Consider the following 13773-nt stretch of genomic DNA (forward strand, 5'->3'; position numbering starts at 1 on the left):
AAACATCCCTAAKTAACCCCTCCAGACATGCATAACCATGCGCTGCTGTGTTTACTGTGTGACAGACAGCCACCTGTATGACTCCATGGCTAGATGGTCCTTACAAAGATTGGAACACTTGACTTAACATGATGAGCCTTTTGACTTCCTGTGGTACTTGTGACACTGAGGGTGCTTCCCAAATGGCACTCTATTCCCTATGTAGTGCACTATGCCCAATGGGCCCTGGTTTWAAAAAAATAGTGTACTACATAGGGAATAGATTGCCCTTTGGGATGTAAGCCTGAGACTATACGTACCAGTGAAAGGGGAACTTTCAGAGGAACACTAGGTTTTAATTTGGGAGAATCTGTGGACAGGACTGACCTGGCTGAATGCTAGACAGTGTAGAGGTGGATGGGAGAATCTGTGGACAGGACTGACCTGGCTGAATGCTAGACAGTGTAGAGGTGGATGGGAGAATCTGTGGACAGGACTGACCTGGCAGTGTAGAAGTGGATTCACGAACCTTTTCTCTCTGTGTTCCTCCACAGTTTGAGTTCTCACCCCAGACCCTCTGCTGCTATGGCAAGCAGCTGTGCACCATCTCCAGAGACGGAACCTACTTCAGCTACCAGAACAGGTAAGTCCACACTCCGGGGGGGTTGTAAGTAGGCAGGGCAGATGCTACTGTGAAGGAAAGGGGGAGATGGAGAGAGAAGGGGAATAGGATTGTGCTCTCACAGTACATTGTAATGTTAGTTCAGGTACATGAAAAACAATGAATAATTATGATGGGAGTATTCTAAGATGATATTTCACCAGAGGGATGGTGCATACTAGATACTGGAAGTGTTACATGTTGTTAAAAGGAGTGTAGCCTACATCGACAGGTTCTTAGGTTTCCCTTCAAGCCCGATGTGCTGCAATATCAGCACCACTGCTCCCCCTGCTGTTCACAAATTGCTATTGCACTTCAGTAGCCCCAAATACCATTCCGATGCATTGCAGTTGCATGTAGTGGAGTTACTCTGACCTCAGCGCAGTGAAYKTCGTTGGGGTTAACTACTCTATCCCTTCTGGAAGCACGTTGATGCATTTTACACTGTAGTTTTTTACCCACATTTAAAAAAAGTAATTTCAACAAAAATTATTATGAAAATTTCCAAAGACAAGCAGAGGTGATCCATATGTCTGTGGTGTGTTCTGAGTGCATCCCTCTCTCCCCTACATCACCAGGGCTGGCATTCACTCCAACAGTCTCCCAACTGACATGATCATATCAATCATTATGCCTGCGCGTTACTAAAGCTTTATGCAGAGAAGTAGTGGAACTATGTAGTTCAGCCAATGGTTATACTTAGTAGTATGGATATTCAAATGTACTAATGATTTACTTTGCTTATATTAACATTCATGTTCCTCCCATCAACATGGTTAGCGTTGCTGTGTCATTTCAGTAGCTTGTATGAGAAGATGTTTGAATGACTGTCATGACCATTTCCATGGTGACTAACCTGAGTTCTACCTTCACTCTGCCCTGTTTGCTTGTCTCTGTCTCTGTCTGTCTCTTGTCTCTGTCCTCTGCCTTTCTGTCCTCTTGTCTCTGTCCTCTGCCTTTCTGTCCTCTTGTCTCTGTCCTCTGCCTTTCTGTCCTCTTGTCTCTGTCTCTGCCTTTCTGTCCTCTTGTCTCTGTCCTCTGCCTGTGTTATGCTTTGCCATTCTGCCACCCATTGTGGCCATTCTGACAACCATTTCGCCACCCATTCTGCCACCCGTGTGCCGGCTTGCCAACTTTCCCTGTGCTTCTGCTACTGTGTGCTCGCTCTAGCTCACCCAAATATGGCCTATTGCCGACAGGTATCACTTCTGTGAGAAGTGCTTCAACGAGATCCAGGGCAATAACTCACCCGGGAGACGACCGGCACAGCCACAGACGTAAGTTCGTGGTGGAATCTGTGGTAACGTTTTCATGTCAGTACATTGGAAAAACACTGGGAACAAATGCTTCTGTTTGATTTGGATTAGTTCGTAGTTTTTATTTTTTTACCACATTCTGGAGCGAATCCTAACTTTCACTAACTTGAATTTCATCAATACATGACTAAGTGAACATTTAGTTAGTGGAAGTAACCGCCCTTAAATCTCCACTGATTCCATTTTCCCTAGTGGATATCCTTAGTCCATGATATAAATACTGGTCCAGAAGTGGTAGGCTTAGCTAATTATAGTCAAAGCTTATGAAAAAAGGGAATCTGTATTCATATGAGTGGGCGCGTGCTGGCTGTAGAGTATCAGAACTTAATCTAACTGGTCATCCGTTGTCTCTCCGTCCTCCAGTATGATACTAAAGAGCAGTTTGAAAAGAAGAAAAACGACATGTTGGATCCAGAACCGTGAGTATTGGGTACCTTAACGTCTCAAACTGTTTACGTTTGATGGGGTTTTAGCCTTTTCATTCTGCTTTAAAGCTCTAAATCGTTGGCGTTGATCGTCATGTCGTATATCTAGTATGCCATCCTGAGCTCTGAGATCTGTCAAACAAAGAAATTAAAATGAATAACCATTGATGGTGAATAGTGTATGGGCCTTGTCTCTTGCACCTGCCCTCGCTTTTTCCATTCGATCACGGAGCATGAGATGACCGCCCAAGTACATGGGCAATGGTGCTGCAAAAGTGTTTTGAATTAGGTGAAAATTCTAAATGATATTTTATGTAACTAGATTCATACTATCAGTCACTGACATTTACCACTACATTTTTTAAGGTGTATACCAAGGTTCGGGGTCAATTCCTTGAATGAATTGAAGTCACTTCCTGAATTGACCCCAACTCTTGTACGTACAGTTATCCAACGCATTAGTATTTTGTCTCACGCCCATATGTCAGTCCACTGTTGTATCTATTGCCCACTCTGGAGTATCTGGGAACAATAAAGTCTCTTCTTGGAGACCGAGGTGTTGGTCTATCTTCTCTGACCAGCCTCCTCTCTCTCCTTACACAGGTTTGTTGAATGTAAAGACTGTGGACGGAAGATGCACCAGATCTGTGTGCTGCATTATGATGTCATCTGGCCATCGGGGTAAGCCTCATGTACCCTGAACAGACCAACGGCRCCATGTGTCTTCTGATCACTGTTTCTGACTGTCTATTTGACACTTCCACTTTCCCTCAGCTTCATTTGRGACATCTGTCTGAAGAAGTCCGGCAAGACGAGGAAAGAGAACAAGTTCGCGGCCAAAAGTAAGRTTGYGAGTMTGTTGAATAARTGTGGCGATCCGAGTGGATCCACCATTGTAGACGTGAGWTGGAAGTTATTTCAGTAAATCGTGWTGAGGATGTGAGTCTTGATATGACCTGCATCTGTATAACCTGTAGGACAACTAAAGTATTTGATGGTATCTGTCTCGCAGGGCTACAGACGACGAGGTTGGGCATGTACATCGAGGACCGGGTGAATAAGTACTTGAAGAGGCAGAACCACCCTGAGGCCGGGGAGGTGTTTGTACGGGTGGTGGCTAGCTCCGACAAAAATGTTGAGATCAAACCTGGCATGAAATCTAGGTAAGGAAGGACTGCAGCTGGTCCAACAGTGAAAGGGCCCCTTATCAATACTTTTTAAACCAGTTTATTGGACATGTTGAGAAAGATGTTCATTGAGGATTATTCTAATAAAGTTCTATTCCAAGAGTTGCTCCAATATGTTTCTCATCTTCAGTTTGCTCCTTTGTTRATGCACCTTGGTTGGAAAGCGATGGCGCGGTAGTGTTCTTGATAGTGCTGAGGAGATTCTGTGGCAGAAGGCGTCTACACCGTTAATGATGAGTGATGTTCCATGTGGATGTGGAGATTTCAAGCACTATATAAATGTTTAATTCACTAATTAATTGATTAACTGTGTTTGTCTCCCCAGGTTTGTGGACTCGGGTGAAATGCAGGAGACCTTCCCTTACAGAACCAAAGCACTTTTTGCGTTTGAGGAGATTGACGGTGTGGACGTGTGTTTCTTCGGTATGCACGTCCAGGAGTACGGTTCCGAGTGTGCCTTCCCCAACACCAGGTAAACACTTTATAATGTAGTAATAACACAACATAATACACTTCTTAAAATACACTTAACAGTAATACACTCGATCCCAACACTTCAGAACGAGGATGATGATAATATAAACTCAGCAAAAAAAGATACGTCCTCTCACTGTCAACTGCGTTTATTTTCAGCAAACTTAACATGTGTAAATATTTGTATGAACACAACAAGATTCAACAACTGAGACATAAACTGAACAAGTTCCACAGACGTGTGACTAACATAACAGTAATTGAATAATGTGTCCCTGAACAAAGGGGGGGTCAAAAGTAACAGTCAGTATCTGGTGTGGCCACCAGCTGCATTAAGTACTGCAGTGCATCTCCTCCTCATGGACTGCACCAGATTTGCCAGTTCTTGCTGTGAGATGTTACCCCACTTTTCCACCAAGGCACCTGCAAGTTCCCGGACATTTCTGGGGGATGCCCTAGCCCTCACCCTCCGATCCAACAGGTCCCAGACGTGCTCAATGGGATTGAGATCCGGGCTCTTCGCTGGCCATGGCAGAAACACTGACATTCCTGTCTTGCAGGAAATCACGCACAGAACGAGCAGTATGGCTGGTGGCATTGTCATGCTGGAGGGTCATGTCGGATGAGCCTGCAGTAAGGGTATCACATGAGGGAGGAGGATGTCTTCCCTGTAACGCAGAGAGTTTGCCTGCAATGACAACAAGCTCAGTCCGATGGTGCTGTGACACACACCCCAGACCATGACGGACCCTCCACCTCCAAATCGATCCCGCTCCAGAGTACAGGCCTGTAACGCTCATTCCTTCGACGATAACACACAAATCCGACCATCACCCCTGGTGAAACAAAAACGCGAATTGTCAGTGAAGAGCACTTTCTGCCAGTCCTGTCTGGTCCAGCGACGGTGGGTTTGTGCCCATAGGTGACGTTGTTGCCGGTGATGTCTGGTGAGGGCCTGCCTTACAACAGGCCTACAAGCCCTCAGTCCTGCCTTCTCAGCCTATTGCGGACAGTCTGAGCACTGATGGAGGGATTGTGCGTTCCTGATGCAACTCGGACAGTTGTTGTTGCCATCCTGTACCTGTCCGCAGGTGTGATGTTCGGATGTACCGATCCTGTGTTACACGTGGTCTGCCACTGCGAGGATGGTCAGCTGTCCGTCCTGTCTCCCTGTAGCGCTGTCTTAGGCGTCTCACAGTACAGACATTGCAATTTATTGCCCTGTGCCACATCTGCAGTCCTCATGCCTCCTTGCAGCATGCCTAAGGACGTTCATGCAGATGAGCAGGAACCCTGGGCATCTTTCTTTTTGGTGTTTTTCGGAGTCAGTAGAAAGGCCTCCTTAGTGTCCTAAGTTTTCATAACTGTGACCTTAATTGCCTACCGTCTGTAAGCTGCTAGTGTTTTAACGACCGTTCCACTGGGGATGTTCCATTGTTCATTGAACAAACATGGAAAACAGTGTTTAAACCCTTTACATAAAGATTGTAAAGTTATTTGTATTTTTACTAATTATCTTTAAAAGACAGGGTCCTGATAAAGGGACATTTATTTTTTGCTGAGTTTATGTAGTAGTTTTATAGAGTAGTGTAATGCACTCTTCTGAACAGTAGCCTACATACTGGACTATTGGAAGACTTAAGAGTGGAAGGCTTGAGATTCTATGCAAGGTGGGCCAGGTTAGCGATAGTTGTTAGTGTAAAACACCTAGTTAAACAGCTTAGCTATAGTTACTTAGTGTAGATGAAATTAAGTGGTTGAAGTGTTTCCATTAACCATTTAGGCAAGTTGCACGTTAGGCCTAATAAATTGCAGCCTGAGCCTTATGCCATCCCACATATGTTTCCTGCCTCAGCTAGCCCTCAAAACCCAGCATGGATAGAATGCAATAGTTGACAAATATTTGCCATATTCTAATAATTCTCATGCCAACGTATCACCAGGGTGAAACTTGACTCCTGTAGATCTGATACTTGGATGGTGAAACTTACCAGCCAACCAGAAAAGCAATTCAGGCATTGTTGAAAGTCAGAACAATCATTAGTTACATTGCAAAATAAAAACAAACAGTAGGCATTTATAATTAATGTAGAGTGGAGCTTTAGTCACGGGCCCCGCGTACCTTCAAAATATTTTTCAATCATAATTTATTAAAACAGTTTCCATCATTTGCCGCAAAAAAATACGTTTAACAAAATAAATATCCACCCCTGTTGAACGTATCAAAATGTTGTCGATCTTTGAGAAACGTATCATGTATCTGTGGTTTACATTACACATTCCGCAAGATTTTTTGGGTTGGAACATTTATTTTGTTGAATATACCAAGGGTCAATGGAAACCGCCTAGTGATGCACCTGGCTTAACCAGGTTAGCTCATATTAAACACCTGGTTAACCAGGTTGGCTATAGTTGTCAGGTAAACACACCTGGTTAACCAGGTTGGCTATAGTTGTCAGTGTAACACCACCTGGTTAACCAGGTTGGCTATAGTTGTCAGTGTAACACACCTGGTTAACCAGGTTGGCTATAGTTGTCAGTGTAACACACCTGGTTAACCAGGTTGGCTATAGTTGTCAGTGTAACCACATCTGGTTAAACGGGTTGGCTTATAGTTGTTCAGTGTAACACTTCAGTGTTTCTCCCTTCTCTCCAGACGGGTTTACATATCGTATCTGGACAGTATTCACTTCTTCAAGCCCCGGGCGTTGAGGACGGCAGTCTACCATGAGATCTTGATAGGGTACCTGGAGTACGTTAAGAAACTGGGGTAGGTTTTCAATACCGGTGACAAACTCCCATTGAATCATCACACTGCTTTTCCAGGCTGGTTTCCTGTACACAGATTAAGCTAGTCCTGGACTAAAAGTTATTTCAGTGGAGAATATTCATTGAACATGCTTCTTAGTCCAGGACCAAGGCCTAATTTGTGTGTCCAGGCAGGTTTAGGAAAGCTAAATCTTGCATTCTCATTCTTCAACAAAGAATTTTCCCACGATATTTGTCTCAGTACCTTGAAATGCGTGACGTTGAACCTAAAAGCTGTCTTTTCCATCCCTGGTCCCATGCAGCTATGTGTATGGTCATATCTGGGCGTGCCCCCCAGTGAAGGGGACGACTACATCTTCCACTGCCACCCGCAGGACCAGAAGATCCCAAGCCCAAGAGGCTGCAGGAGTGGTACAGGAAGATGCTGGAGAAGGCCTTCGCAGAGAGGATCCTCCATGATTTCAAGGTGAGACATGAAGGGGCCCTGGCTGTGTTCATTAGGCACCAAACAGAAGGCAAAGGTTGGAACTCAGAGTGACTCGTCTAGATTGGTACAATAAGTAATGGTATTTTACGTGGTTTCTGCCGTGGGCCCATGCTTACTTTTCTTATTAAATGCGTTTTGAGTGTGGCATTATTCCACACCATCAGGCCCATCTGTACAGTCCAAGTAACAGGCGTCTCTTCTCCAGGACATCTTCAAGCAGGCCACGGAGGACCGTTTTCCAGTGCCAACGAGATGCCCTACTTCGAAGGCGACTTCTGGCCCAACGTGCTGGAGGAGAGCATCAAGGAGCTGGAGCAGGAGGAGGAGAGGAAGAAGGAAGAGAACGTGGTCTCCTGTGAGACCCCCGAGGTAAAACGGAGAGTGCTGGGAGTGCTTTGTACGATGGAGGGGTGGATCCAATCCCACCCCTAGACACCATGTCCTATGAATTTGTAGAGGTCTCAGAGGATTTCATTGGTATAAGCAGTACTGTGAAAACGTCTACCTATCAGAGGAGAGGGCAGATGATGGTTTCTGTCCTCCTGTCTTTCGACAGCCACTTGGTCAAAGCATGTCACCGACCTATTCTTTTTTTTTGCCATTTATTTATGTCCATCGCCTCTGTTAACAGCGCTTTGTCTCTCCCCCCCTCTCTCTCTCATATCAGCACACTGCTGACAGCAAAAACGCCAAGAAGAAGAACAACAAGAAGACCAATAAAAACAAGAGCAGCGTGAGCCGAGCCAATAAGAAGAAGCCTGGCATGCTCAATGTAGCCAACGACCTGTCCCAGAAGCTCTACTCCACCCTGGAGAAACACAAGGAGGTAGATGTCACTCACTCCACCCACTCATATAACACTACTGTTGTGTTCTGTTGATAATCTGTTGTAGTGGGGGAAACATACTGTAAATCCCCGTTACCTTCCTTATCTCTCACTCCTTTAGTTCAGTTGATCAGTTTTGTAAGGACTTCTGRGGTCACAGTATCTGTGGAGGCTCAGATCCAACACTAACATATCACTTAGAGTGAAGCAATGCATTGAACTTGCATTCTAACTGGTGTACTAGTGTGGATATTGAAACACAACCACTTCTAGCTTGTGACTTCCTGTCCTCTCTTTTGTCTGATAATCTGATGACTTATATCTACCTCCCTCTCCACCCTCTCCCTCAGGTGTTCTTTGTGATCCACCTGCACGCGGGACCCTCGGTCAACACCCTCCCCCCCATCATGGATCCAGACCCCCTGCTGACCTGCGACCTGATGGACGGCCGCGACGCCTTCCTCACCCTGGCCCGGGACAAGCACTGGGAGTTCAGCTCTCTGCGGAGGTGCAAGTGGAGCACCATGTGTATGTTGGTGGAGCTGCACAACCAGGGCCAGGACCGCTTCGTCTACACCTGCAACGAGTGTAAACACCACGTGGAGACGCGCTGGCACTGCACCGTCTGTGAGGTAAGCCAGGGGGCGATAGTGCTGATTCATCACACATACACCAACACACGCTCTGGCAGCATGTAATACACGGATATTGTCAATTCACTTTTTTTTTAAACTGGAAGCAAAGAATGTACTTTATTGTATGTTTATTTCACTTTAAAATTGTGCATTTTGGAAGTATATTACTTTTTGCTCTTTTTAGACATTGTTATAGTATACTTTGTCACATCACACTTGTATGATGTTAATACGTCGCTCTGAAAAAGTTAACTTAGAGCATAATTTATTATATTTTTACTCAAAGTATATGTTAACGTTGGGGCAGGTATTATGCAAATTAGACCATGTGGGAATTCTGGGGAAACATGCTCTTGCAAGATAATTGATAAATTGTCGAATGATTTTAAAGGTCTAATGRAGCCGTTTTTATCTCTATCAAAACATTTCTGGGTAACAATTAATTACCTTAATGTAATGGTTTCAATATAAATGGTCAAAAAATAAGAAGCTTAGCAAAGATACATTTCTCAAGTAAGATTTTTGCTAGGACTGTCTGGGAGTGGCGAGGGTAAAACTGAAAATTGTCTGTTATTGGCAGAGAGGTTTAGAACACTTTTTCTTATTGATCTATTAACTCATTTTTACTGCCTGGTTATGTCACCTTGGAAGGCCAAAACTCCATCCCACCAAAACAGGCAGAAAATTCAGGCGGTCTTTTCATACAGCTATTGCACTAAAAGGGGCGTTATCCTAATTTTCTAAATTTCACAGTATTATTCCAACCTCATAATGTGGAAATACATAAAACACAGGAATATCACATTTTTGACAGCGCTGGACCTTAAATACATTTTGTGATTAAACGTCATCACATTTGTAACAAGTTGGTGCAGGTATGTGGTCCCGTGTGGCTCAGTTGGTAGAGCATGGCGCTTGCAACGCCAGGGTTGTGGGTTCATTCCCCACGGGGGGACCAGGATGAATATGTATGAACTTTCCAATTTGTAAGTSGCTCTGGATAAGAGCYTCTGCTAAATGACTTAAATGTAAATGTGTGCGGGGCTGGGAGTGTGTAACCATAGAAACATTATTATGAGTGTAACCGTGATATGTGGTGTTTTCTCTCTCGCAGGACTTTGACCTATGCATCAACTGCTACGCTGCCAAGGGCCACGAGCACAAGATGGTTAAGTGGGGCCTCGGGCTGGACGACGACAGCAACGGCGCGGGTGGTGCCGGGGGCGAGGCCTCCCAGAGTCCCCAAGAATCRCGTCGCCTCTCCATCCAACGCTGCATCCAGTCCCTGGTCCACGCCTGTCAGTGCCGCAARGCCAACTGCTCGCTGCCCTCCTGCCAGAAGATGAAGCGCGTGGTGCAGCACACCAAAGGTTGCAAGCGCAAGACCAACGGTGGCTGCCCCGTGTGCAAACAGCTCATCGCCCTGTGCTGCTACCACGCCAAACACTGCCAGGAGAACAAGTGTCCTGTGCCCTTCTGTCTGAACATCAAGCACAAGCTGAGGCAGCAGCAGCTCCAGCACCGCTTACAACAGGCTCAGATGATGAGGAGAAGAATGGCCACTATGGCCGGGCGGGGAATGGCACCTCAGAGCCTGCCGTCGCCACCTACCTCAGCAACCCCCGGCACCCCCACCTCGGGCGGACAGACCCCCAGCACGCCCACCCACACCCCCCAGGCCTCCTTACCCATCACCCAGCCCCAGCAGCAGCCGCCCCCCAACGTAACAGCCGGCATGGCCCAACAACAACCCGGCTTTCCCAACAACGGGCGCACCAGCCAGCCGCCAACGCCGGTTCCACAAGGGGGAAAGCCGGGGCCCCAGTCTTCCCCTCTACATCAGGTGCAGTCGCCCCTGCCCAACATACCCAACATGCCCCCCCAACAACAACAACAGATTCCACAACAACAACAACCGCCCCCGCTGGCCGCTCTGAAGATGGCCCGGCACATAGAGATGGTGGCCAAGGCCAAGCAGCAGCAGCAGCAGCAGCAACAGAACTACAACATGAACATGCCCAATGGTGTGCCCATGAACCACCCCCGCATGGTGGGGCCTATGCAAGGCCAGATGGGGCCAGGGCAGATGCAGCAGATGATGGGGCCCCGGGGCCCCCAAGTGATGCAGCAGGGCCAGTGGGGCCCCCAGGGGGGGATGCAGCAGAACCCCCTCCAGAACCCCCAAGCGGTCCAACAACAGCAGCAAGGCCTACCCCAGCAAGGTGGCCCCATGGCCCCCCAACAGGCTCAGGGAAACTCCACTCAGTTGATGCAGCAGCGGCCCATGATGCAGCAGCAGCCCGGTCTTCAGATGCCTGGTGGGGTCCACATGCCCCCCCAGGGTCCCCCTCAGCAGCAGGGCATGACGTCCCAGCAACAAGGGGGCATGCCCCGGGGCATCCCGGGAAATATCGCCCCCAATGCCCTGCAGGACCTCCTGAGGACCCTCAAGTCGCCCAGCTCTCCCCAGCAGCAGCAGCAGGTGCTCAACATCCTCAAGTCCAACCCCCACCTCATGGCCGCCTTCATCAAGCAGCGCACGGCCAAGTACCAGGCAAGCCAACTACCGGGCCAGCAGCAGCAGCAGAACCCACAACAACAACAGCAGAACCCCCAGGCGATCCTGGGAGGCCAGGCTGGGATGCAGGCAATGGCTGCTGCCATGCAGGCTGGGGCGGTGCAGCAGAGGCCGGGGGTGGGCATGCCCCCCCAGCAGCAGCAGCAGCCTGGCCCTCAGCAGCAGCAGCAGCCTGGCCCTCAGCAGGTTGGTGGCCCCCAGGGTATGGCCGCCATGGGCCCACAGGGACAACAGCTGATGAACGCCGCCGCACACAACGGCAACCCCCAGCTCTACCGCAGGCAGCTGCTCCGGATGCAACAGATGCAGCAGCAGCAGCAGCAACAGCAACAACAACAACAGCAGCAACAGCAGCAAGGAGCCATGCCCCAGGGCCTTCCAGGCCAGTTCCCCCAGCAGCAGGGAGGAGCAGCCAGCTACTCCCAGCTCCGCATGCAGCAGCAGAGGGCCATGCAGCTCCCCCCCATGGCCCAGATGGGGCAGCCCGGCATGGGCATGGACGGGCCCCAGACCCAAAACCTCCTCCAGCAGAGGATGCTCCAGCAGCAACAGCAGATGCTGAAGCAGCAGATGGGCTCTCCAGCCCAGGCCAACTCCATGAGCCCCCAGCCCCACATGCTCCAAGGACAGCCCCAGGGAGGAGCTCACCTGCATGGCCAGGCAATGGGCAACGCCCTGGGCAACCAGGTTAGGTCTCCAGCCCCGGTGCAGTCGCCCCACCCTCCCTCACAGCAGACCCCACATTCCAGCCCCTCCCCCCGGATACAGCCCCATCCCTCACCCCAGCACGCCAACCTCCACTCCGGCTCACCCCACCCCAGTCTGGGCGGCCTCATGCCAGGCTCCATGGACCAGGGACACATGGGCACGCCCGAGCAGAGCGCCATGCTCCCGCAGCTTAACACGCCCAGCCGTGGCAGGCTTAGCAATGACTTGAATATGGTGGGCGACACCACAGGAGACACACTCGAGAAGTTTGTTGAAGGATTGTAGCATTTTGTGACGAGACTTGTTTGGTTTCTCGGTTTTCCACAAATAACTTTTTGTACTGACTGCTATGTAAAGAGATGAGGCCTAAGGACTGTGAACCTTTACTTAAACCAAGGGACTGCTATTTCTTCCAACAAAACGGAGGGATTTGAATAATTATTGCTGTTAAAGAGGAGAATGGGAGGGGGACACATATTTTGGGGTTCAGACCAGCCATGAAAATAATTTTCTTTAATTTGTGTTTTTTTTTWATGTCTCTGGTATGGACTTTTTTAAATGACACCTCTTCAAAACAAGTCTTTCATTTAATTTTTCAATGTTTTTATTTTGTACCTTTGCAAAAAAAATCATAGCGTTTTTGTGTTGAAGATTGTAAAATAATTTTGTCTGAATTTTTTGTGCCAGGTTTTYCATCTTTGCTCCCTCTTCATTCCTGGCTAATTTATTATTCTAATGTACCATTTTTTCAAAAAGGGCACATGCCTTTAGGTGAGACTTATTTTCTTTCCGTACTGCAGAAGAGTCCTTGTGGGGTATTAACGTATTTGTATAGAGCTAGGAACTATCGCACACCCAAACACCATGTTGAGGTGAACAACTGACTCTCACAAATGCTCCTTCATCCACAGCTGCCAGAATGTTCGTTTTCTACTGGCTTGGAACCAGTATTTCTGTCCTCCAGATGTTGGACATCTTTGTTGCTTTGTTTATCCTTCAATCTGAAGTCTTGATTCCCCCCCCCCCCCCCCCCGAGCTTAACTGTGGCGAGGGTATACCTTTTGGCCTGCTTGCTGATTTTGGATTGGAGAGCGTTCTGTGCATCTTTTTTCCTCTTGCATTAAACTTGAATTGAGGTGAAACTGTTCATGTTGTAAATCATGCAGGTTGACAATGTAAATATGCAGAAAAAGAAGAATGAATCACTGTACAAACTGGTTAAAAATGACTCATTTCGTACTTATATACCATATTGTTAAATAAACTGTGTGCAAACGAACAACAATGGTTTTTGTATATTTTACATGTATTGTGTGCATGGCGATGGTGCAACTTCCTGTACTTCAGCATCATGTAATAGTTTACCAAAGATGACTTGATTACTTACAGCAAAACGTGCATATTGGTGGTTGCAGACATACTGTAAAATAATTAATTGCTGCACAGTTAACCCATAACAGTATACACAACATGACCTTCAATCAAAGGTAAATATTGGGACGTTTGGAATTGACAACTTTAAACATGTATACCTTTTCTGTCTTGTAGATTTGTCTTAATGCAAAGTAGCTTATGCTGGGAATGGGGTTTGTCATTTGCACCAAAGTCTTCTGTCTAATGCCCTTATTTTCATTTATTTCTCACACTCTCTACGCAGGCAATTGTTAGTAGCTTGAATTACGTAATCTTTGTGCGACTATAAGAGGTCCTACTTGTGCTTGCAGTTGT

At 47.4% G+C, this 13773-nt stretch overlaps 1 protein-coding gene across 1 annotated transcript in view; it reads left to right on the top strand.

Annotated features, from left to right (window-relative positions):
• LOC112075858 (CREB-binding protein-like) overlaps window positions 1-13315 on the top strand; it is a 30760-nt gene extending 17445 nt beyond the window's left edge. Inside the window, 17 exon segments of the mRNA XM_070441097.1 lie at window positions 534-622; window positions 1811-1827; window positions 1830-1921; window positions 2320-2375; window positions 2985-3062; window positions 3156-3223; window positions 3394-3544; window positions 3894-4040; window positions 6699-6812; window positions 7114-7145; window positions 7148-7192; window positions 7195-7277; window positions 7504-7531; window positions 7534-7667; window positions 7966-8124; window positions 8475-8756; window positions 9874-13315. Of these exon segments, the coding sequence (XP_070297198.1) occupies window positions 534-622; window positions 1811-1827; window positions 1830-1921; window positions 2320-2375; window positions 2985-3062; window positions 3156-3223; window positions 3394-3544; window positions 3894-4040; window positions 6699-6812; window positions 7114-7145; window positions 7148-7192; window positions 7195-7277; window positions 7504-7531; window positions 7534-7667; window positions 7966-8124; window positions 8475-8756; window positions 9874-12330 (4032 nt within the window). The 3' untranslated portion in view covers window positions 12331-13315.
• Window positions 13316-13773: the final 458 nt, after the last annotated feature.

Source organism: Salvelinus sp. IW2-2015, unplaced genomic scaffold (genome assembly GCF_002910315.2).
Source record: "Salvelinus sp. IW2-2015 unplaced genomic scaffold, ASM291031v2 Un_scaffold3441, whole genome shotgun sequence".
NCBI classification, from domain to species: Eukaryota; Metazoa; Chordata; class Actinopteri; order Salmoniformes; family Salmonidae; genus Salvelinus; species Salvelinus sp. IW2-2015.